The sequence below is a fragment of the Diplotaxodon limnothrissa genome, linkage group LG2 (assembly GCF_057381915.1).
Source record: "Diplotaxodon limnothrissa isolate DT_005_m linkage group LG2, D_limnothrissa_male_GT1.1, whole genome shotgun sequence".
Classification (NCBI taxonomy): Eukaryota; Metazoa; Chordata; class Actinopteri; order Cichliformes; family Cichlidae; genus Diplotaxodon; species Diplotaxodon limnothrissa.
In genome coordinates, this window is record NC_140597.1 from 32,944,127 (window position 1) to 32,970,466 (window position 26,340).

At 41.0% G+C, this 26,340-nt stretch overlaps 3 protein-coding genes across 4 annotated transcripts in view; 2 read left to right on the forward strand and 1 right to left on the reverse strand.

Annotated features, from left to right (window-relative positions):
• The first annotated feature begins 1,592 nt into the window (after window positions 1-1,592).
• Window positions 1,593-5,423, forward strand: hrh2a (histamine receptor H2a). The gene is made up of 3 exons (XM_085371334.1): window positions 1,593-2,613; window positions 4,879-5,050; window positions 5,405-5,423. The coding sequence occupies exons 1-3, from the start codon at window positions 1,593-1,595 to the stop codon at window positions 5,421-5,423; spliced, it is 1,212 nt and encodes a 403-aa protein (XP_085227460.1).
• A 13,784-nt stretch (window positions 5,424-19,207) lies between these two features.
• Window positions 19,208-21,699, forward strand: tlx3a (T cell leukemia homeobox 3a). The gene is made up of 3 exons (XM_085371345.1): window positions 19,208-19,634; window positions 20,655-20,892; window positions 21,516-21,699. The coding sequence occupies exons 1-3, from the start codon at window positions 19,208-19,210 to the stop codon at window positions 21,697-21,699; spliced, it is 849 nt and encodes a 282-aa protein (XP_085227471.1).
• Window positions 21,700-24,516: 2,817 nt separating this feature from the next.
• Window positions 24,517-26,340, reverse strand: part of kcnip1a (Kv channel interacting protein 1 a) — a 71,575-nt gene continuing 69,751 nt past the window's right edge. For both annotated transcript variants that reach the window (XM_085371386.1, XM_085371377.1), the window contains exons 5-8: window positions 26,233-26,340; window positions 26,049-26,153; window positions 24,998-25,060; window positions 24,517-24,564 (exon numbers count right to left, since the gene is read on the reverse strand). In XM_085371386.1, the coding sequence (XP_085227512.1) occupies window positions 24,517-24,564; window positions 24,998-25,060; window positions 26,049-26,153; window positions 26,233-26,340 (324 nt within the window). The remainder of the gene's footprint in view (window positions 24,565-24,997; window positions 25,061-26,048; window positions 26,154-26,232) is intronic.

Genomic DNA, 26,340 nt, shown 5'->3' on the forward strand with positions numbered 1-26,340 from the left:
AAAATAAATAAATAAATAAAATATCTATGGATTGTCTTCAAATTTCACAGGAATATACTAGGAGAAATGAGTACCTAGGTTGGCTAAGCATTTTACCTTGACCATCATTTTTAGCACCCGAGGTCAATGTTGTCCTTGAAAAAACATTTGAGAAAACATATTGAGTAACATATCATATAAAAGGGCAAAAAGAGAGTTGTACAACAAACTTTTTATTTTTCACTATGATGCCTATCACGACACAATGATGCCATAACAGACTGATGTCATCATATTGTAATAAAAACATAAAACTTTAGCAATTGCCCTTCGTGGAGGAGTTGTACTTTCTGAGTGCTCTTGTTGTTATTATTATATATTATGTTAATAATATCTTGCTATTGATAGAAAATTTGCTCACATATTGTTTTACAGAATCTTTTACACACTCTAGTTCTCTTTTTATATCCAGTCATATCAACAATTAGGCTGTGTATGAGACGCCCTTGATTTAAATATTTACCGATAACTGAAAGATATTTTTCAGATTGACTGTTTGTTTGAAAACAGGTTTGTAAAATGGAAGCATAAAAGAATACAGAGTGGCATACATGTAAAATATGATGATGCATGTAATGAATTAATTATGTGCAAGCTCACAATGAAATAATTAGCATCATGCATTATACATTTAAAACATTAGGTGTAAGACATGCATGCAACCATCTAAAGCTGCACAAAAGTGAAGCCATTGCTGGTGCTGTAGCATATGTAGCACTAATTTCAACCTTAAACAACATTTCAACAGGTTAATATGTGTCATTTTAAAGACACATTACTGAAGTTTTCAAAGAAGAAACAACAAACTCTCTGGCAAACAAAATCTGAATTTACAAGCAATTAAATGCTCCTTCACATGACCTCCTCAGTTCAAACAGGACAGGATCTTATCAGTGTAACCCAGTTTGTCCTAATATGACATCTACCATTTGTTTGACTAGCTGCCTTTGCTTTAATATTGCAGGCATTAAAGGGTTATTACAGTAGTAGTATATTAGCAGTTACATAACATAAATTACAGTTACAACCAATTTATAAGAAAGCCGCATCTTTTTGACGTGTGAGTGTAGAAGTGTGTCTGTGACTGTACGGCATAATGGCTTATTAATTGTACTTTTTGTCTTTTCCCACTAGGTGTCACTATATCCATATGAAATGGTGCTGAAGACAGAAAGATGAACCATGAACCACTGTTAATCAGCCTTGCAGACATAAAGCCGTTCAACAACCAACCAACAGCCAGTCGGATTTTTTTTTTTTTTACTGTCATTAGTATGTATGGAAAATCTGTTCTTATCAGTCCATATGATACTTTTTAGGTTTTTCAACAACAGGAAACAATCAGTTACTACCTACATTGGAAATACAGGGAGAGCTGGAGATAAAAGAATTACATGTGGGTGGCCAAGATTTTAAGTGGCACTTAATCAATGAGAGTCCTTGAAGCAACCATCCTTCATCTGATTAAAATCTGACACAAAAACAGGACAATGGTTCACATAAAGCAGCGGTCATGATGTCGTCTGATTGACTCCAGTGAAGTAACAGCAATAATGTTGTCCAAAGTAATGCTGGCCTTCATCTTGATCCTTCTCATCCTCCTGACTGTCGCTGGTAATGTACTTGTGTGCCTGGCTGTCTGTGCCTCTCGACGTCTCCGCTGCCTCACTAACTGTTTCATTTTGTCGCTGGCTGTGACAGACCTGCTGCTCGGCCTCTTAGTCCTCCCTTTCTCTGCTCTCCTACAGCTAAATGAAGAGTGGCCACTTGGCGCAGTCTTCTGCAACTTCTATATCTCCATGGATGTTATGTTGTGCACTGCCTCCATCCTCACCCTTCTGGCAATCAGTGTCGATCGCTACCTGGCAGTGACCATGCCTCTGAGATATGCATCACTGGTGTTACCGTGGAGAGTTGCTGTAGCCATGGCGAGTGTCTGGACTGTGTCTCTGGCCGTGTCTTTCTTGCCCATCCAAATGGGATGGAACACCGTTAACGGGACAGTGCAGAACCACGGGCCTTGGGCTTCGGAGGGGAAATGTCGTTTTGAACTGAACAGACCGTATGTGCTTACTGACTCTCTCCTCACCTTCTACCTGCCTCTGGTGGCTATGTGCTGGACCTACCTCAGAATACTTCGCATTGCACGTGCACAGGCCAAGCGCATTGTCAGTGAACAGCCCACTTGCATCACCAGCTACAACTGCAGGAGCAATTCTTCCACTACCACCACTGTGATTTCCAGCATTACAGTTGTGGCACTGCGGGAGCACAAAGCCACAGTGACACTGGCAGCAGTGATTGGGGCTTTTGTGGTGTGCTGGTTACCTTATTTCATCCTATTCACAGTGCTGGGCTTACAGGAGCATCCAGACCCTGGCACAGTGCCAGAATATTCCATTGTGCTGTGGCTAGGCTATGCCAACTCAGCCCTAAATCCAATCCTCTACGGAGCCCTCAACAGGGACTTCAGGTCAGCCTATACCCATCTACTGAGATGCCGATGCCCTATGTACAGCAGGTGGAGGAGCCAGCAGATATCCCCTTCTGTATCAGCAGGTAAAGCTGTTCAAAGTAAGTAAAAGTAACATTTGTACTTTTATAGCTGTTTTCCAGATTAATATCACAAACTACTACAAGATACTAAAAGCACTTGTAAAAGTGGAAAGTGAATCTAGTGTTTCTATTAGCCCATGCATAAATTTATCAGGGGCACAAACAAAGATTTCTATTTTCTCCTCATTATGTTAGAGAAAAAGTTGGCCGTCAGCCATCCAACACCTGTACAAGATCTGTAATGTAGAAACATATGGGGCTTAAAAAGAATATACAGCTTAATGACATCTGTGCAGCAGTGGTAAGAAATATCCTTAAAAATGCATGCATCACCATGTTCTGAAGAGGGAACTGATATAACAGAATTGGTAAAGGCCCCCAAAATCAAACCTTGTGGCACACCATGGATAGAGAACTGGAAGAAGACCAAAGGATCATCCAAACAGATATGAAAAGAACCACTACAAAGTAGAACCTGATACACCCACCCAGTATCCCAGTCTATAGAGCATAATGTGAGGTTCAGCAGTATCAAAGGAAGAGGTTAGGCTCAGTGGGTGAGCAAAGAACAACAATTTTGAGATTGGTCTTAAAAGTGCTAAGAAGAGAAAGATTAAGCTTTAAAAAAATATTTTTTTTAAAAAAAAATATGTGACTAAATAAGCAGGGACTTGATCGGCCATCACTGAAGTTCGATTACAGTAGGCACATAGGAACCAATACTAGTAAATGAAACATTTTTGAGTTGCAGGTAAAATATCAAGAGAACAGGAGGATGATGTCAATAACTCAATTAATTTCAACAGATAAAGAAAAGAAATAGGTAAAAATCTTCAAATAACAGGCTCAGCTGGGGCAGGAACAGACAGTGAAGATGCTGAATTATTATTATTTCTCACATTTCTGTTTTTTGTTTTTTTTTTTCCTGCAGAGAAAGTATGAACATTTTCATAATTGATTTTTGAAATATTTGTCACAGCAGGTGGAGCAGGAGTAACAATATCACAATGTCAAATAAAACCCTAGGACTACCTTTGGTCTTTGAAACTAGGTTTGAAAAGCAAGCAGCCATTGTATTTCTTCTGAAGTTTTAAAACAAACTAAAAGATTATTTAAATGAAAGCAATGAATGGGTAAACAAGTTCAACTTTTTGACGAGAACACCTTAAACCATAAATAAATTATGCAAGGAGAAGAGTACGTCCTCATTTTTAACAGGACATACTTTATCTAAACTGATAAGACAATGACTAATATAACATATATTAAAGGATTAACATTGTTATTAGGGGATAAGAATAAATTGAAAGCATAAAAAAATATCAGCAGAAAAACAATTTGAAATTTGAGACCTGAGTGGGGAGAAAGGCACAAATACTTTTTAAAAAGAATACAGTGATGATCAGAAATAAAAATGTTCCTAAAACAACTCCAAACAACATTTAAACTCAAAGTACAAACAAGCTCCAGTCTGTGTCCTCTGGTATGCGTGGGGCCATAAGCATGCTGGTAACTCGTGATGCTGATAAAAGCTCTGGCAAAGACGTCAGAGTTGTCATTAATTTGTATGTTAAAATCCCCAGTTGTAACCAATCTGGAAAACTTCATGGAGCATGGTATACCACAGCACAATAAAAAGGACCCTTCTTCATGACTTTAATCAGCTGCTTCAAAAAATATCCAACATTCTCTGAACAACATTAGAACCATTTTCAGACTGCAGCGAGACCTCCTCCTCATTCGCTGTTGGCTAATGAGGGTGTAATCACCCGGGCAAACTCTGATGAGGGACAAATATTTGAGTCACACTGCCAGGTTTAAGTAAGGAATAAAAAAATCAGTTTCTTGGAGAGTACAAAATCAATAAAGCTGAGTTGGCTGGCATGGTGGTGAAAAGGTTAGCACTTACAGCAAGAAGGTTTCTGGTGTCTGGTTTCCGTGTGGACTTTGCATCTTCCCTTTACCTGAGTGCGTTTCCTTCAGGTATTTCAACTTAACCACAGTTCAAATACATGCATTTTAGGTTAATTTGTTTTTCTAATTTGGCCATGACAAAAATGGCCACGGATGTGAGGTAGATAATGTGTTTAAAGCAACAGAATAAAACCTTGTATGAATATATGGTTAAATGTGGCTTGTAGCCTAAAGTCAGTAAGACTACAAATGCACCAGTCCAGTTTTTGGTTTCTGACTGTTTTGTATAAGACAGCAAACATTATAGTGTCAATACATTTTACAGTATATCCTTATCCCCAGTTTCCATCTTACCTTGAATTTCCTCAGCCAGAGACCAGCTTACAGAGGTAACGCTGCTGTGCGGCCACACCCCTGCCACCTGCAGAGCAGGTCTAACACATCAAAACGTCATGCTTCAAGAAATGAACAGCAGGACAGCCACAACATCTATCCAATTTGCAAATGGCACTGCTACCACAGATGTCAGTGGTGATGGAAGGTAAATTATTATTCAGGCTATTGTTACATTATGCTTCATAAACATGAATACAGAATGCTGCAGATGAGTTTGTGTCAGCACTGGTGTTATTGCCTGCACAGTCATGACTCAAACCTCATCATATATAAATTGAGTACTTAAAAAAAAAAATCATGCTTTGCATCCAGACTGGAGTGACAATGCTGCAGCACCAACATTCAGATGAATGTGATGCTATGAAAAAAGCTCTATATGATACCCTGCTTTCAGTATGTCATTGCACTAAATCATATAATGTGTTTCTGTCATACTCTGAAAAATAAAATCTTCTCACTCACACAAATGCACATATATGTCTTTCTTCATTCTTTTCAGTGAACCCAGGTTGTGCTGAGCTTGTGCTTGTGAGGTGGATGGTGTGCTTACAAAACAACCCAGAACAGGAATCCATCAGGTCGATGACAAAAGGGCAACAAACAGACAAAAGATAGACAAAGATGTACAACCCCCTCTATTTGGAAGCATCCAGTATCACAGTAGAAACATCCATAGTACATCATGTAAGTAGAAATACATTCTGACATCCCTATAGCCCCCACAAACCAGTCCAGCTGAGAACAAACGAGCTGTAATACACACATCTTAGCTGTGTCATCCGCAGCATATCGGGCCATATTGCCATATGCTTATTAGGCTGAGAAATTTGCTTCCAGAATAAAGGAGTTACATTATCCAGTTTCACATCCTGTTATCATTTCTTTCTATGCATTTTGTGACTATCATTGACTTAATTGTTCATTTTATGTGCATGAGCTCAAAGTCTGACTCAGTTACAACAACAAAGGACAAAATCTGCGCCCATATTGCCGACAAGAGCACAGAGCTCTGTAGCAACAAGCACACATACGAGTGTGCGCAGACACACAGTCCATCAAATCTACATTAAAGCACATAATCATTCGAACATGTTTGCCATCCAGTAATTACTTTAACCAGATACTACAAGTTCTCTTTTAGTTTATTACATAATTTTATTGTTGTGATTTTGGGTCAGCTGTCTGATCTGTACATTAATACTGCAGTATTCTTTTTGTGCATACAGCTATTTCCTCCACAGGACCCGTCCTACCTCCTGAAACTTTTATGTGTAGCCCCGTATGTATGTATACATTACCAACGGTGAGTGAATAGACGAGCAAACCTTTGCTCCTTTTCATTTGTGTCTTTATGAATACAAAGATAAGGATCTCTGCAACTCTACGCCTCATCGGTAAGAATCAACTGCACACGCACAGCCAGCTCAGTCCACCCAGGACCAAACAAATGATGCTGCTTCTACTTGGACGGAACTAAAACTGAACTTGTTTAACACAATTAGTTGACTGCAGCCAACTGTCACTCAGGGCAACATATGGCCCTAAAATGCTCTTAATCAGACTAACTGTGGATAGTAATGAAGCACAGCAGGACCCAGTGAAGACCAGCCAATTAACTTGTTGTTCATCAATTTTATGAAGGACTGGATATTTTATATCCTGACACAAGAGTGCACTCCAGTGGGAATACAAAATACCACGTCTTCAGAATGGGAAAAAAAGGAAGAATTGGTGTTAAATTAAAAATGTTCAATAAAATGAGATAACGGAAGGGAGAAGGTGACTCTCATTACACTTATTTATGTGTTGATAAATATGTGACCTTTCAATGTGTAGCATGTGAAATAATGTTATGTGTAGATTTTAAAGAATGGAGCCCCCTCCATATATTGTTTTACCGTTTATCATTTTGTGGTACAGAGCTGGTAAGTGTAAGCATCGAATCATACTGTAAATGTAACTATGGACTGAATAAATGGCATGCACTGTTCCTCAAAAAGCAAACATACCAATAAAGAGCAGCTCAAATAAAAAATATGATACATACCACCGTTTTTGGAGACAATACAGGCCGTTAAGCATGAACAGATCTTATCTTGTGGGATGATGCAGAAAACGTGTGTGTATGGTAAGGAACACAAGCACATTGGAAACAATTCATCACAGCTGTCAGCAAACATCGCTTCAAACTGTTGCCACATTAACACTTAACCTTCTCCATTCTTCAAGCTATTTCCTTTGAGGAATGACTCAGAAGTGTATACTAATATATATACATGCATGTTAGGTTGTAGCTGGAAACAACTGATTTTACAATCCAGTTCGCCACATGGAAACACTTATTTGGTTTATAGCTAGGAGAGTCATTTCTTCAATTCAACTCTAGAGAAATAACGGATTAGTTTTGATTGTTTCAAGTCTGTCTTACTCAATGCTGAACAGATCTCATACGTATTTCATTCTTCATGTCTTCTAGCAAGGCATTGCTTTCACGCGTGACTATGTAAAATATGAAGATCAAAAAGAGCCTTTGTTCAGCTGCAGACATTTATGCCAAACATAACTTAAGGAATTTATAGCAAATGTAAGCTTGGAAATACTAGACTTGGATGTTTTTCAGGAAAGGCTCTCTCCTCTTAGATGGGGCTTTTTGACAAGCAACGAAATTTTAAGAACAACTTAAAATCGTTTGAGAGGGGAGTTCTGACAGCAAGATGACATTTGGAGTCAGTCGAGTAAAAGTGCAAATTACTACGTGTTGATATGTTCTTATATAAAATTGATGGGATATCATTGATCAGCTGGCAGCTGCGCGGACAATGTCTCAATAAAAAGTGATACTGGTACAGAACATGACATATTTAGCTCAGGCTAAACACCTGACCTGAGAGCAATTAAGTGCTTTACCTCAAGCTGTCAGGCTAACATTGTGCATCTTCTCATATGCAGTAAACAACAAACCCACAGAAAAAACTTTTCTCAAAAAACTTGAGATCCAAGTTTAACCGGTCACATACTTCGTATTTACAGTTATGTTTAAAAAAAAAAAAGAAGGAGGTAATTATAAGCCTTTACATATCAGGACAAACATTTTTTTTAAGTTAATGTAGCTTCAGATGAACAACACATGACAAATTACATGGTGTAATTATGTATTTAAGAAAACCTACACCAAAATGCAGACGCAGAAGTTCACTTTTACTGCTTCTACTGGAATTCGGAGGTTAACCAGCAACCAGGTGCTGATACTCAAAAGGATTTGATTAAGTGAGACCCTCTATAAAAGCAGACATGTTAACAGTTTGCTGCTTCTCGAGCATTCAGGTGTGTGTTAACACAATGCTGGTTATCAATCTGGAAAGGATTATATAGAAATCTCCCAAAAATGTAAAGTCCATAACTGTAGAATGAGAGAGGATATTTACAAGTGAAAAATCATTCAAAACAGCTGTCTTCAGTCTTCCCAGGCGTGGACGTCCCAGCAAATTCACCCCCTTGTCAGACCGTGCAATGCTCAGAGAAAATGCAAAAAACACAAGAACTACATTTCAGACTCTACACAGTTGGCATATTAAATGTTAAATTTCATAACAGTATCATTAGAAAAATATAGTTCTTTTTTTTAAAAATTTTTTTAGAAGAGTTGCCAAGAGAAAGCTCATTTTCTCTAAAAGTAGAAGTTGGCATAGCTGCATCTGAGCAAACCACAACACTTCAGGAACAATTTCCTTCTGACACATGAAGCCAAGGTGAAGATGTTTGGCCATAATTACAATGCCACATTTGGTCAAAACCAAACATCCCTTCAGCACAAACACCTCGTACTAACTGTCAAGCACAGCGGTGAAGGGGTAGTGATTTGGACATGTTTGGCAGCCACAGGACCTGAACACCTTGCAGTCACCGAGTCAACCATGAAATCCTTTGTATATCAAAGTAGTCAAATGTGAGGTCACCTCTCTGACAGCAAACACTATTGAATCACAGTGTAATTAGTTTTTCAGAGATTGCTGTTGCATTTTGGCTTAGTTTTTGCAGAATAACTAATGACAGTGTAATATGTCATGGGTTGTTGTTCATCTGAATCTGTTATTATCTAAAAGAACAGATTTTGTTTATGATTTTCTAATATGTAATACCTTAGAATAGAAAGAGGTTGTGCTTTCATTTCACCACAACTGTATTTGTTGCATAATATTTGTTTTTTTTTAGAGCTGCAGGTTAGAGAGGCTTGTTAAGCAGAGCAGATGTGACCATACCTGTGGCCATCTTTTACCTGACAGTTTGCAGCTTTAAACACACATTACTATCAGATGTATATTATCAGCGTGGCTCTGCAAAATAAATGAATACAAAACTAAATAAAGAAGAAGAAGGAATTTTAAATTGAGAAAGAAACTTTACATTGTGAGAAAGAAAAAGAATAACGTCGGGCTTCCACAGTTCAAAACACTAAAGTTGGTTAATATCAGAGAGAAAATTGATTCTGTTTTTTTCTTCTCCCTCTAGAGTCCCTCTATTCCTACATAAAAATCATGTGTCCCTTGGTAATTCTGGTCACTTGCTGCTCTTCTCCATCGCTGTGACCACTGACAGCTCAAACCACATGAAAACCATTCATCATGGCTCCTTTAACATTAGATTAATGTGGTGAAAACGGAACACATAAACTCTCTTTCTGTCACTCTAACACACACGCACACACAGACAAAAATACAGTACACACACTCAACTAGCCCTATATAAGCTATCAATCATAGATATTGTCATTATTCAAGTCTGTCATCGACAAGCCCCTTTCCTTCTCCCTCTCCCTCAGTCTGTCTTTCTCGCACTCCCCACACACACACAGACAGAGGAGAAGAGAGAGAATCATGAATCATAAATCTTATGAATGCCATCTTAAGACTGCTCAGCGCTATGAGAAAGAGAGATGATTGATAGACGTGAGTGAGTGTGGCGAAAGGAAAGAAGACGGACAGAAGGTTGCAACCGGTAACACCGAGGTCAGAGACTGCAGTTCAGGGGTCAGATGTATCAGAGCAGGCGCAATATGGCTGAGAAGGAAGGAGAAAATGGGGGGATGAGGAAAAGGAAGGGAGGGAGTAAATGGTTGAAGGGGAAGAGAGGGAGAGAGAGAGAGAGAAGAGGGAGGGAGGGCGAGAGTATGGGGGATGCTGCCACAGTGAGGCTAAAGCCATAACTCATCTTTTATTAAAAATAATGAAAAAAACTTAATGAGTTAATAATATCTGGAGAAAGAGATAGGGAGTGAGAGAGAGATGGAGGAAGGGACAGGAGGACAGAGAAAAGGAAGGAAAAGAAGAAAGGAAATGAGGAGGGAGCTCAGATGGAAAAGAGAACGGGGTCAGTGCGAGTCTCTTTTCACTCTCTGGTCATTTATTCCACTTTTCAAAGTTCACTCAAGATTCATTAGACGAACAGGGACAATCACGGGGATCCCTCTCATTCTGCAGACCTAAATCCCAAAGCCTGCTTGGTAATTAAAGGCACTTAACAACCAATTAACAGTGATGAGCTAAATTAGCAGGATGTTGTCTCCTTTGACTAGGCTACTGCATTATCAGTGTATTGAAAGAGCGATGAACAAACCTCAGTGGCCCGCGTTTGCATGTAGGCAAATGACGGATTAATTACTATTAAAACATCAGCATCTTAATGAGCTTGGAAACAATTAGAGAGGTCGTTAGTGTGTGGAGAACGGCTGAGAACAGAAGAAGGGCGGGCGTGCACAAACAGGAGAGAAATCTTCATTGGGAAGCAATACTGATTAAATGGACGTACGGTCGCACTCATCGCCCAATATCCACGGACTTATTAAATACATGACATCACCATTTGTCTTTTCTACCATCAAGCTACTTTTCTCCTGCCATTATCTTTCCCGCTTCTTCTCAGGCTTCCCCAACTCTGCCTTCGTTTCATCTCTCATAAAAAGCCCTTTTCTTGCTCTTCCATTGCTTTCTCCACTTTCTGCTTTTTAACTCCCATTTCTTCCTTCCCTCCTTCATGCTTGGGGGGCACAGTCCTGTGAAGGAATTTAATATGCAACTTTTATATGAGAAACCAATCGCATACGTCTGGGTCTATTGGGCTCGCAATCTATCGGCCCGGACGGTTAATGCAATAGAGGGAGCCTGGGCTATTTATCACACAGGGAGCTATCTTTTCCTCTCTCTCTCCCACTCTGCCCTCGCTCTCTCTGTCTTTATTCAAGCCCAGATTCCTGGCTGCCACTAAATCAGGCCAACTATGAGCTATGGCTGCCCAGAGGGCATCTCCTCTTTTATAGGAGGATTTGGATTTTGTATCTACTGGTTCCTCAGTGGTCGTTGAGACTGTGCAAACGGAAGCTATAAACATTCAACAAACAAAGGCAACAACTTAAATGTTTCTCCATCCCTGCTGTAATGATCGTGAACGTGCGAAGATATATGGAAGGAGGAGGATGCATAAGGCTGATGAATAAGATATCAAGGACATTTACACTGATGCTGCAAAGATTTGTTTCCGTGCATGTCCTCAGACAAAGAGGGAGAAACGCATGCGAAGATTACACATACACAGACATGTACACATTCTGTGCTGTTAGGATAATGCGACATAATTCACACATTATTGCTGTTACTAGTCACACACAGCAGCGGCGCGACGTCAAAAGTTTCCTGCTGAAAAACAAAAGTGACAGTGTGCAGAGGACGCTGCCCACCTGCAGCAATTAAAATGCCTCCAAAAACCAAATTCATTTCAACAAATTAGCCACATTACTGACCACTGTGTAATCGCTGATGGCAATTAATAAGAAATTAGTCACAATCAGCCCTATATTAACATCTCACCCAGGGGCCGCGGCTGGAAATTAATAACCGGAGATTCATCTCTCTTACTGTCTCTTTTGGCTCTCTCTCTCTCTCTCTCTCTCTCTCACACACACACACACACATGCACACACACCTACGCCCACCTATATTGTTCACGAATCACCTCTAAGACTGATTTTTTCTATGCGGATTGTCTCATATGATCCACAATCTGCTCATGTCAGCTAGCCAGCTTCCTCTTTACCGGGGTGTGAAAACCCCCTGAAAGACACAAGTGTGAGCATGTGCATGTGTATTTTCTCACCGGTACAGTCAACACATGCGCTCTTAACAGTTTGTGGACATACATTACATAGAGATACTGTATGTCTGTGTGGTGTGTACTGTGCATGTGTGTGAGTCAGGTGCTACATAAAATGGGGGTGGGGGCATGGTGTTTGTGTGTTGGGGGGTGAACTGAGCCCGCCTCTAGGGGTCCTCACACCAATCAGCACAGCGCACCAAGAATCAATTAACACCAGTGGGAGGGGGCAGAGGCTATGGCACCACGCACACTTAGATACACACGTACGCATGGTGTCCGCACGCACTCTGCCCACACACATGGTACTGTCTGAGGAAATATCCATCAGATCACACGCTGCACAATGTGCCAGTGCGTGTGTGTCTTTGAGCGTGCGTGTCCCTATCCCAGTGTGCTCCGGGCTCTCATGGTGTGAGGTTGGGGAACAGATTGGGGGTCAGCAGGGGGGTCAGGCCAGGGTCACCCCCGTCTGAGCAGTGTGTGTGCGAGCGTGCATGTGTGTGTGTCAGTGTGGCCCGATCTGAGTGTGCGGACTGAAGCCTGACCACCACTTCCAGGGCTCACTGGCAGGCAGAAGTGAATAAGATTGATGGTGTTGATTCATACGACGAATTCATTGCTCCCTCTGAATCCATGGAGGATAAATACATCCACAGAAATTATGAAGCAAGGGACCAAAATGAGCATCTCACATTTCATATTCCTCTTTCACTCTTTCTCTTTGTTTGTCCCCCTCTCTCTTTCCCTCTTTGTCTCTCTCTCCGGTGTGGGGACAGCTGCTGGCTACATGAAAACCATTCATCATTGCATCTTTACTATAAAATTATTGACAGAGAGGAGGCTGAGGAGCTATATTGGCCAGCTTTTACAAGGTTGGACAAAGAGAAAAGTCACCTGTGAAAACATAATGAGATCTACGAAGCAAAAAACAAAAGGCAAATGTTTGTGGGTTGCTGCAGATGTCTATAGCTAAAAAGTCGAGCGAAAGCTTTTTCCACCACAACAGACGAAACAGAGTGGGCAAATAAAGTGATCAAAGGTGTCTACCATTTGCCCATGAACGTTCCACTTCGAAACCCCACCTCTTTCCTCTTCCTCTCACTCTACACATTGCCATCTCCATCTGTTAGCCCATTGCACTCATGCATCCACTACCCCCCTCTCATTCGTTTCCTCTCCTCCTATGCTCCTCTCTGGCCTTCCTACCCTCGGGGAGGTAAGGTGATCTCCCTGTGCTGGTGTAAGTGACTGGTATTAGTCTCCTTCTCTGTCTGTCTGTTTGATCCCAGTACTAATGACTCCACAGGGACTGGGGTCTGATAATGGGAAATCAATATAGAGAATAGTGCTCCGGAGTGGCCTCACTTAGCTCTCGCTCTTTCACGCCTCACAGCAAAGTGCCTCTGTGTATCCTTGTGTGTGTGTGTGTGTGTGTGTGTGTGTGTGTGTGTGTGTGTGTGTGTGTGTGTGTGCGTGTGAGAGCGTGCAGAGGACTGTAGTAGTGTCAATATGTGCATGTGTGTTGAGGAAATCTGTATTTAAATATAGACCTATTTCCTAAAACAGACACATGCGCAGAGCATATAAAAGATTTCGTACTAGTGCTGCGTTTTTAATTCAAATGAAAGATTCCCTGGACTGCACAACTTCTGCGGCCTCTGCAATATTCTCATTTCACGTTGGATCAAAACTCAAATTTTTAGACTCATTCAGCAGGGAAACGCTGTATATATCTGAGTGTGTGTGTCTAATCGGTCACACTACGCCTAGGGCAAGACAGGTGGGGCTGGTGGCATGAGGCTGGTGTCCCCCCCACCCCACCCCCAGCCCCCACCCTGAGGGGCCAGAAGGCCCAGCAAAGCAGGGTGCTGGAGTAGCTGCCTCTGCCAGGTACCAGAGCTCTATGGCTGGTGGCAGCTGGTCCTCTGTCCCTCCCTCCTCTGCTCCCCTGCATGAGCGCCCCGCGGGCAGGCAACAGGAGGGGTGAGGAGGTCAAGAGGCATGAGAGAACGGGTGGAACAGCGGCGACATGCAGCATAATCGGCTTTTATGAAGTGGAGAGAACACAGACAGAGGGAGACGGGAAACACTGCACTGACACAATGCAGCTGACTACAAGCAGTAATGAATTAACACATTAGTGCCACGACCAGGGGCGTTCAAGAGCACTCAGCTGCTCTTAAGCACAAGCCCACCCTGGCACGCTCTCTCTCAGACATGCACACATAAATCAGTCATTATAGATAAAAAAAAAACAAACCCACACACTCACTTATTAATTGCATCAGTCATTTTGTCAATGGCAGATCCCTTTGAAAGCTATTGAGTGTGATGAGAGACTTAAAAGCAGGGAAACTTTTACTTAGCCTTCAGCTCACATCTAACAGGTCAACTTCCAAACGTACAGCTAGATACACACGCACACACGCGCACACAAAGAAAAGAGTATACTTTGAGAATCCTCTTGTTCAAACTCAAGCCATGTGTCCAATTATCATCAGCCCCCCGGACTAATGCCTTAACTCTTTCTCTCACATCTAAGTCTTAGCCATCCACCCATCCATCCTGGGTTTTTTTTGCTCTTGTCCATCCCTAAAATCCATGTCTGTGCGGTTACTTACTTCCCTTTCTCACTCTTTTCCTCCCCCTCCCTCCGACTCTCCCTCCCTGACTTTTAACCAGCGTGAAGAGGCAGCCATGCATTCAACCATCAGACAGGCTAACATGGTCTACACACACACACACACACACACACACACACACACACACACACACACACACACACACACACACACACACACACACAAAACCAAAGCACATTGTTTTTTGAGTTTAGCAAAAAAATGCAACATTCACTGAAACAAATACCATCCCTATACATAAATAAATAAATAAATAATAAACTTGTGTCTTATCTAAACACAGGAAGATCTACCACTACGTTTTTATAATCAGCCCCTACAACATTTAAAAGGCAAAAGGTGTGCTATCATCTGTCTTTTAGGGAAATATAAAATAGATTCCCTCCAATAAAATGAACCTTTTGGGATTATAACCTTCATATTTGGTCATTAAAACCCTTTAATATCTACCAGGCCATATAACTGACATTTACGGTGACATTTTACATGGTTTATCTGCTTTTTAAGTGTCTTGCAGATAAGAGTGTCCACACAGGAGCACAGAGCAGTGTTCCTGTGACAGCCCAGGGATGAGGATGGTCCTGTCTGTGTCCCTGATGGGGGATCCCATTGCTCTCTTCTCATCCAACAATCCCACTGAGCATGTCAATATGAAACACTATCTCCCCCCACACTGGGGCCATGCAATCCCCCCCCCCCCCCCCCCGTTACAGACAAGACGGGCTTATGCTGCATCTGTGAGGGGGGGACTCATGGCGTGGGTATGGAGAAAAGTGTAAATTAGACTAAATCAAGTCTCCCAACAGTAAAACACATTTTCACTATATTGCGCTCAATGTAAGCGTGATTTACTACACGACTTCTGGTGTATGTGCGCAGAGGAGAAAAAAAAGCGGGCCGTAAAGCTTTGTTTACCCAACTTTAGAAAAATCCACAGCCTTGTAAATGTTGTCAGATGGCCAATGCCAGTGTCTTTCAGCTTAATACCACCTATATTAAATAGTTTAAATATTTCATAAGGGCGGTTTTTAGAGCGAGGGAGGGGAAATCGTTAGCTGCGGTAAAGTTTCATTAACTGGTCCCCATTTCGCTGCGAGGCAAACTCATCTCCTCTTATTGTAATAAAACAATCTCTCTCTTTCTCTGGGTTCTGCTCTCCACTCATCTCCCTCTCTCTCTCCCTCTCGCCTCTCTCCTTCTCTTTTACATCATAATAATACACTACATCCCCTTTAAATGCACTATTACTTACCGCTGCCTTTTCATATTGTAACATCACGGGCACTTTAGCGACAATATAAAAGCGTGTCATTCATTATTCAGAAGCAGCCGGCCTCGTCCCCCTTTTAAAAAGTCAGGCGCGCTGCTGAAATTGATAACGGCGAAGAGACGCGCAATAAAAACGCAGCCCCCGGGTACCGAGCTGCAGCCCAGACCCCCGATTATGCAGATCAAGTGGTAATTTCTCAAACAAATCGCACTCTTTCACTCTTTTGTTGTCGTTTCTTTTTGGACTTTTGGAATCAGGGTGTCAGCTTTATATTGCCTGTGGAAAAAAAACGAGGATTGATGTGCATCTTAATTGTACCGGCGGTAGGTTTTTCCGAAACAGTGCCTAAATATTTTGGTCTAAACGAGATCACCTTAAGGCTGCTTTTGAAATGGACCCTCAGCATCTTTTTTTAAACTTATATATTTTTTTCTTGCTGTATCCACGACCCAATGAAAAAGTCCGGCACTTTTTTTTATCCAGCATTCACGCGATCAATGAATTTACAAACCTGGTAGAATGCAAGCTGGGGTTTCTCCTGGGCTGTTTTTGGACAACCCGTGCCATCGTGGATTCCCGGAAGGTCAGGGATAACGTGTCATAATCAATCATAATCACTGGATTACACCAGATTACTAACACCCAGCATCTGCAACGAGTGCTCCGTGCGGACTGGTGGGACTACATTCACTCTGTGCAGGAGTCAGGATAAATACAATAATTATTCATTTTCTTGAAACAGCTATTCAGCAGTTATTGCCATGTAGGTGTGACTCATCCTATTAAAAAAAAGTGTCCGTGCAATTAAAAGAAGCTGAATGTGTGTTGTGTTCTGTTCACAACTCCGTCATAAGGGAATAATCTTTGCAAATGTCATCAAGAGAAGAAACATAAAAATGTCTGAAATGATGACAGCTATAACAGACCAATTCTCCCCCATCAAAAGCCACCGGTGAGCTCACATATGGCAGGGCGAACCAGCCAACACTCTGTCCATATTGCCAAACAATCACTCCGGGCCTTGTCCCATCGCATATTGCTTCATGAGACTTTATTGTAAAGGCCAAGATATGGGTTCTTTAAAAAACAAAACACACACACACACACACACACACATATATATGTGTGTGTATATATATATATATATATATATATATATATATATATATATATATATATATATGCTCCTTTTTTGCATTTGATTTTGTATCACAAGCTGGAATTTAACTATTTTAATGTATTTAATCCGAAGATTTTCCCAGGTCTTAAAGTGGACTACAAAATATGAATTGAGTCGTTTCTTAAATAATTATTGATGATTTAAAAACAGCAATAGACTGACGATAGTAGCAAAAATTGCGCACGAAAACACAAGAAAACAACAGAATCCATATAATGTTAAATAAAGTGTTTAAATAAATTAATTCGGCAATTAAAGCGCAGCAGTTCCAAACCAATCACGGATTAAATACATGAACAAAAGCCAACGAATATAAACCACCTTGTCAATAAATGAGTATGTTGGGTAGCTACTAGTTTGTTAAAGTCCTGTAATGTGATAGCCTAAAAAGCCACCTGCCGCATCCCAACCCCACGCACATTTGTCTGTCCGTGAGACAAGTTAGTGAAAATGTGATTACCCGGTCACTTTGGGCGCCTGTTACATTGAATCTGAGCGGTTAGCAGCTTCCAGAGTCCGGACACTTTATCTGAAGTAGCCCGTGGCTTTCCCTTGTCAGGTCATTTAATGTGGCACTGGCTACCAGGAACAAATAAGGCCGTGTATTGCTTTGCCAAGCTCAATAGGTGCTGGTGATTCTGCCAACGTTCAATAAGGCTGCTGTCGTTTTTTTGTTTTAAAGAGCTACATGATGGGTGTCATGTCATGAATTGGATGTGCGTAATTACGCACTGGAGTGCTATTATCATGGATTTGGGGTGTTTATTTGCCTCTCGTAAGCTGATATTACTTCCCACATTTAATAGAAACGTTCAACCAGAGCATGAAGTAAATGTTTAGAAATTATTTGTAAGTAACGTCACACCTAAACATCCAGAAAATGTGATCACACTCTCTCTGTACTCGGCAATAATGTGGTAAGATTAAAATTTTAAGTGTGACACTTCACGGACACCGAATTTCGTTTTACTGGTTTAAATTTAAAAGTCCGACATTTTACCCACCTGACAGAGTACAAAGGAATATTAAAAAATGCAAATTGTAACAACTAACTCTTTGTATTTGATTATATGGTGCGGACGAAGTGAAGGATTTAAATATAAACTGGGAATGTATCTTCTTCCTTTTTGGTGAGTTCTTTATAAGGTGAAGAATATTTGTAGAGGATTATATCACCAAGTTTTTTTTCTAACAGCTTTCAGCCAGTTTTCGTGTGAACTTATTATTCTTGCACATTCCACATGTGTCAAGAAATGACAGCAGCAGTATGAGGACAAATGATTCGCACTTTGCGTCTAGCCTGAAAAGTGGAAACGGGCAGAATTTTCAGTTCGTCAGACTTCAGGGTATGCAAAAAGTTTTTCCTTTATTTACTACAAAACTTGAAAAAAGTGATTTTTCAGGATGTATTTCTGGATACGAGCAGAACATTGACAGGTAAATGACAAAACGTTATTTGGTTGAAATGCTCAAATCCATCGCCAAACAGCAGAGAACATTGGTCCTTCCCCCCGGGTCCGATTTTTTCGATATTCCATTTACATTTTCATAGAGTTATTGCTTGCTCCCTGCTCTCTATTAGAATTACAAGAAACGCCAAATGAAATACTGACTCACTCAGACAACATCAAGATGCCATATCTTACCATATATATAACACGCTGACGCCCGTGGTTATGTGAAATCTTGATTATTGTGCCAAATCGTTGGCCTACCCCCACTGACATTCAATCAGTCATTCCAGTGCCAGCCAATGAAAGGTGGAGAGGGATGGAGGAGGACGGAGCTGCTAGACGGAGCGTTTTGATGCGCTGAGAGGAGGACAGAACGTCACATCTCGCCAAACGCCCATCAAACTTTCACCACAGCCTGTAGAGAGGACCCAGTCCTCTGAAAGAGGCCTGTTAGAGACAACCGGGACGCGCTGGACTCTGGGTTTACGGCTGGATAGCGATGGCGACACTTCTGATGATGAGTTTTGGTACAGTTTGACCTCACAGCGAACAACGCCTAAAACCCCCCATCTGCTTCAGTTTTCTTGCCCTTTTTGCGACCGAGCGAGGAATGGAGCAAGCACCAAGCGCGCCGAGCCCTCCTCCAAAACCGGCCCATCACGAGCCCATAAGCTTCGGCATCGACCAGATTCTGGGAGCCGGTACTGAGCCAGAAAGCGCGCGCACGGCGGGAAGACAAAGTGGATCAGATTTAAGTAACGGAGACGGTTATTACAGTTTGGGAAGCCCGACTGGGGCCAACGCGCCCTCATATACCGCGCTCTCGATCTCCCTCTCTGGTGTAATGCCTCCGGTGGAGGCTTCAGGTTCATACGGAGAGAGCAGGAGTCTGGGCAGCCGGGGAGTCATTCGCGTCCCAGCCCACAGACCAGTGACAGCCCCGGGACCCCCGGCCCCCGTGCAAAGCGCTGTTCCTGGCTTTGGAGGTCTGTGCTTCCCTTGGATAGGGAACAGGTTTGCCAAGGACAGAATATCAGGTAGGCCAGCTGTTAGAACTAATGACTTCCCCTCGTTAATATTTTATAATGTTTAAAACGGTAGTAAGTGCTGCTCAGCCATTACAAAAACCAGCACCTCTGCCAAATATCTGTAGAACTCTAAAGCCTATTTAATTTATTTGCCCGTTATTTATCTAAAAAGGCGTAAATATATAGAACATTGTGCAAGTTGTTGTTTTAAAAAATACTAGAATGCACTACATTTACAGACTGTCATTAAACGTCATCATCCGCTTTGTTCAATTGGCTTCAGTTGTAGAACTTGAATGTTTAATTTCTGCGTCACGTTTTTGCGAAAAACAAGCCCAGTGCATTAACACAGTTAAACCAAACAACCTGGCGTTGTTGCAGTTTTCTAATAAACATGAAAGTAACTCAAATAAATGCATTAATTTATGGAATTAAAGATAACTATAAATAAGCTGATTATTGGACTATGGAGTGATTTATCTCATAAATTTCAAGGAAACTGAAGCACAATTATGTAAAATAATAAAAGCTATAACCAGTTCTCTGTATTTATAAGGGTGTGTGAAGAGGATTTGAAACGTTTTTATTACACAAATAGTCCTGTGGCCTATTTTATTGAAGATTAATGGAAGCTTTTATGACCACAGGCCTGATATAATACATGTATTATATATAGTTGTAAATATACAGACACACAATTCCACGGTGATAGACCAAAATGCTTGTTGTTGCTCTTGTTCTAATTACCAGTGCCACGAATATCTAAAGTTCACACAACTTCAAGAAGAAATATTTACTCGCTATTTATTATTGCTTTGTTTCAAGATTTGCTCAGATTTAACTTGCTTAATAAATATAATATAAATCACCATATTTCACATATGCACCGCATAAACAGGGCACTGTTGTCGCACAGGGCAGATTTCTGTGATATTTGGCCTTGGATCTCCACACAGAAATCGTCTGTCTGCTGCTGTATAAAATCTCACCTCATATTTATCGCTGTCTCCCCGTCTCTCCTTCCTGCAGCGGCTCTGGTGCCATTTGCCGTTACGCGGAGAATAGGGCACCCGTACCAGAACCGGACGCCTCCTAAACGGAAAAAGCCGCGCACCTCCTTTTCAAGAGTTCAAATATGTGAGTTAGAAAAGCGTTTCCATCGACAGAAGTACCTGGCCAGCGCCGAGCGGGCAGCTCTGGCAAAGAGTCTCAAGATGACAGACGCGCAAGTCAAAACCTGGTTTCAGAACCGCAGGACCAAGTGGAGGTTGGTATGAAATGTCATGATAACGTGTCAAAAATGATGCCCGTATAGGAACTTAAAAAAAAATTCCAGGAAAAATCGTTGACTTCTTTATTAGACGCTGAAAACACAAACTTTCCACTTTCCAAGTGACATCTTCCTGTTAACGGACTCAGTCGCAAAAGAAAACGAATACATAAATGTGACTATACATTTACAGAAAATATTTAAATTTTAGCTTAGTGTAGTATGTTTAGTATGTGGAAATAATTTTAAAGTTTAAATACTTTAAATTCCGACCAAATTAAATTGAAAAACTTCTAAAAAAATAAACAAATAAGTGAAACTAATTAAATTAAATAATAACAAGGAAGGGTTTTGTATTGTTTGATTAATAAGCCCTTAATTCACCTTTCAGATTCCCAAAATATTTTTACTGAGTTCATTTTTATGCTTCGAACAGATCTATTGCATCGCCATCCTTTTTCCTAACAAGGCACAGCTGCTGTTTTCATCTTGCAAATAGCAATCTTCCGACTTCAAGACTTTCTGTCGCTCTCCTTTAATCGTACACAGCCTTTTTAAAATTATTGAACCAAAATAATGTTTCATTTCTCTCTTTTTTTTCTTTTTTTCTTTTTTTTAAGGAGGCAGACAGCCGAGGAGAGGGAGGCGGAGCGTCAGCAGGCCAATCGCCTCATCCTGCAGCTGCAGCAGTCCGCCCTCCAGAAGTCCCTCAGCGAATCAGCGGTATCAGATCCACTGTGCGCCCATAACTCCTCCCTGTATGCGCTGCAGAACCTTCAACCCTGGGCCGAGGAAAGGGAGTAGAGACCAGACACCAAGCGGTAATCACTGAGCATCCTCTAACAGCCCTGCGAGGATACTTTAATTAAATTAGACCTACATGAGGACAGTAGGACTTACTGTGATCCTTACTGTGGAGGGGGGGGAAAGTGTGACCAGAAAAAAAACAAAAACGGAAGAACCCGATTGAGTGGTTGTGAAAGTGGACCTGAAGTCGTGGTGAGTCCTGAAGCAGAAACTTTATTGGACAAAATGTTGCAGCTCTGTACTTGGAAACACCAGGACTACACAAATTCAAAGGATACGAAAAAAGACTTACCACCATAAAAAATTCTCGCCACCATGTGATTGTCCTCTTGCGCTCGTACTTATAAGAGGAGACATGATGGAGGTAATTAATTCTCCACATTGAGATGCAAGAATCAGTGTTTTGTAAAGGTGTGGTTTCTCAGTGCGACCATCGCCTTAGTCTACCCTACTTAGTGGACTTGATTACAGCTGGCTCTGTTATTACCTTTTTTTTTTCTTTTTTTTTTTAAATTTTAGTGGGAGGATAATCATCTAGGCCTGCACTCCAGCAGCTACACAACAAAGTGCACGGGTTGGAATGTGTTTATGAGAAAGGCCAGATCTCTTTGTGTTTTTATCAAAGTACAAAACAAGAATGTCTGCTCAAAACAACGAAGATAAAATCTACTTCCTCTTTAATTCTTAATTGTTCTGGTGTTTAAACCTTCATTTATAGATGTACTCACTCTGACGAGACTACAGCGCACCATCACAGTCACCTGTAAGGCGCTCCAACAAAATTATAACAACAGTGTTACATTATGGACAGAAAAGAAAAGCTATTTTAAGGAGTAATAAACAGAAAATAGATGCTTGGATTTGGTGGTGCGAAGTGAGGAAAATAGGAAACAAGCTGTAAGTTGGGGAATAAAAGGAGTGATGCATGTTCAGTGATGGTGAAGTTTGGGGTTTTTTTTCCTAACGCACATTATCATGCTTTATTTGTGGGCCGTGTTCTTTGAAACGGAGGCACAAATGTACAAGTCCTTTTGTACTTACGTTGTATATGGGTACAGTATAAAATGTTGTTGTGACCCTTTTGCTCATGTGCTTATTTAAAGGTTTTACCATATAATAAGGTGTAAAACAGAAAAACCGTATGGAGCAACATGGTGGGGGGGAAAAAGCAGACGTTACTTGATTTTATTTCTTGAAAAGTTTATTGATAAATATAATGATTTTTTACAGTATTTCAATACACACATTATTTCATTCTGACTGTTTTAAGTGTGTCTGTCTGTTTGCCTGTCTATCCGTCCGTCTATGTGAAAGTATGTCTGGGGTTTGTTTGTTTTTGCTTTTTTAAATCACTATATTGGTAGCACAGTGAGTAGGCATGACAGTAAACCATTTATAAATGTATTTTTGCACTACTTAGTCTTCAAAAACGATGGCTCTTATTTGAAACATGGCTTCCATTCCTCCATAATCAGTGAAAAGGTCTTTACTTTCATCTTCTGTCTTATTCTCTGAGCTTTGTCCTCCTCTGCAATCTTCCCTTCAACATCTCTCCCTCACAGTGAAGTTTTGGTAGCTCTGAGTTGACGTTTTCAACAGACAGAGTTAAAGACAAACCTCGCCTCTCGTGCAAAAACACAGTCAGCTCATTTGAAGATGAAGCTACATGCTAGAATAAATGAGACTTTAATATTCAGGGAAATGGGACCGTCACACCGGGACACCACACACACAAACATGTGCACATCCTCGTATTGCTCTCCATCTGCATGCCGGGAAACCTCTAAATGGGCTCTTTATTTAACACCGAGTGGCAGGTAGAATAATTATAGGGTTATATCCAATCTGACAGAAGGACAGACAGGTAGTCAGAGACACACAGACAGACACCAGTGATTCAAGACACTGAGAAGAATCCACAGACACAACAGTTAAATATCTACAGTCGAGTCATTACAACATTCAAACACCGACCGACGATACTGGAACACACATTAGGAGTTAAGGAGGCCTCTGAGGACTGTTGCAAGCTGTCACAAGACCTAAGAATGTCACAAGCTGGGACACATTCACACGTTCAGCTCTGCAAACCTTTAGAGGCCTATGTTTGATTTTATGTCTAAAACTGGCCGAGCTGGCTCGGTGAGATGCTGCACACAGACCGGGCATCCCAAACGTAACCATTTAGCAAGATGTTGTGTATATTGCCACCGAGTTTTATGACACATATTCATTTATTACACTGTAGGAATCTCTTGTGCATGCTTCACAATATTGCTCATGTTCTTTGTATTGACACAGAAATTTGTAATGCTCTTATTTAAGATTCTATTGAGCAAAGTGTGGGTTTGGATGCTCTCTCTGCTAAGTTGCATTCAGGAATTTAAGTCCTTGCATGGTAACAATTTTACATAATTCAGAAAGGCCTTCAACCAAATGCGAGAGGGGCAGTATTTACATAGTGGCACTAAGTGCGCACCATCCAAGATGACACTGACAACAGCAACAAACGAGGGAGGGAGGTGGAGATGAGAGAAGTGGTCACAGAAAGGTCAACTTTGTCTAAAGGAGGCTTTCCAAAACCAGTGAAGGTTTATCGCCTTAGATTTCTTACAGTAGGATGCCTTCCAGAAGGTTTTGTGGAAAACAGTCACACCCAAATTGACAAGCTTCTTGTCTGCCTTCTCTCACAAGTTAGGCTGTTCCTTTTGCTTGCAGATTCTTATTCATCACTCCTTCTCCTCCTTCTTTTTGCTGTTGTTCGTTTCTCTTCTCACACTCTGTGCTTCGTCTGCTGCACCATCTCCCTCGTGTCTAGATGACATTTTCAAAGAGCTGGAGGGACCTCATAATGTTTTCATCCTGTGCAAAGATGAAGGAGAATTAAGAAGTGGTGACTGTGAGAAAAGAAAGTCGGCCAACAATCACCATTTAATTCGTTTTACTGGCCACTAGGGGGCAGTAAAGGTCCATAAATTTTTAATGATCTCTGCAGATAAATACTGATGGAAAACTGTACTAACAGCCATAATTAATAGCGTGTACAGTGAGACTTGCAAAATCTAAGAGGCCTTCGGTAAATAATAATAAATAGTTAGCAAAACTGTTGTGACTGTGGTGGTCTTTTGTGCAGACATGCTGACATTTCGGAGAGCAAATGCACTAATAACATTAGCAACAGCACTGTAGTCAGCCATCATGTTTTCCATTATATGCAAATCCTGCATTAGTTAAACTATTCTCAGTGGAAGAAGCCTTTAGAGTGAGTTGAAGGAAAAAGCAAACAAGCCAGTACCTCTTGACAAGAAAGGATGAATTCATCAAGAGTCACCACACCGTCTCGGTTTTTGTCCATTTTCTGCAGATGGAAGAATACGTGATATTTAAAGCTACAAACACATTTAGTAAATCGGCCTATTTAAATCAATAGTTGAATCAGCGAGCTGCAAGTTACAGAAAATTTAGCTGGCTTAGACAGAAGCTTGTTGCTACCAGACAAGACAGGCACCAGGTCAGTGGGAGCCCCAAAGGACTGACATACTACAGTTTGCAATTACAGTTGGAGAGACCTGACCTCCCTAAGTGACCCCCACCTGTATCCACTCACTCCAGCTGCAGCTGATTTTCATAAAATAAATGCTGCTTGTTTAGCCTTGTCTACAGGGAGGAGACAGTTGATGAATTTTATAAACGTCACATTATCTAATTTATTTACTTTGACATTTAAAATCAGTTAACTCAGCTAGCTGAGCCGCTCAGTGTGTCCAGCTCTGCTGATATGACCATGTCAAGTGGATAGTGGATTTTTTGTGTCAGATTAGTTCTATAATAATATACGGAGCAAATTTGAATTTTTACCCCTACATACTATAAAATTACCATTGGACTTGGAAACACCTTCATGTTCTACCAGAAGAGCTCGGACAGGTGACTGTGGAGATGGATGTATGAACATCTCTGCTTACAGTGCTTCCCCCACAGTCTAAGCAGAGTAGACAGGGATACGTTGCAGAAACTGGATGGCTGGCTTGATGGATGCATATTCAATGAGGTTGAGATTCGGTCATTGTATATTTTGGGTGGATGTTGCAGCCAACAGTAATGGGTCATTTATTTTCTACTGTAGCGACTTTTGGATAAGTAAAGTAGGCAGTGCTAAGCTGATGTTGTCGGTTTCATTGAATATACAGCTGAAAACTCATCTTTTTAAACTTGCTTTTAGTTGATTTTTATTTTTATGTTTTAGCTTCTGTGAAGCACTTTGTGACTTTTATCTTGAAAGGAGCTATATAAATCAAAATTTACTTTACTTTTACTTTATAAATAAAGGAAGCAGATAATGGTACCTGAAAGAAGGCATCCACATGCTGTTTGGGTGCGTCATTTTTCAAAACAGGGTATGTGTACTTCCCCATCATGTCATAGATTGCTCTGACGATGTCTGTCATCTCCTGTGAAACAGAACACAGACACCATGAGTTATGATGAATACAACCTGACATGTGGAAAAAAGAAGAAGTTAAGACAAACCTCTTTGTTTATGTATCCATCTCTGTTGATATCATAGAGGTTAAAGGTCCACTGTAGCTTCTCGGTGACAGAACCTCTCAGCAGGATGGACAGAGCTGTTACAAAGTC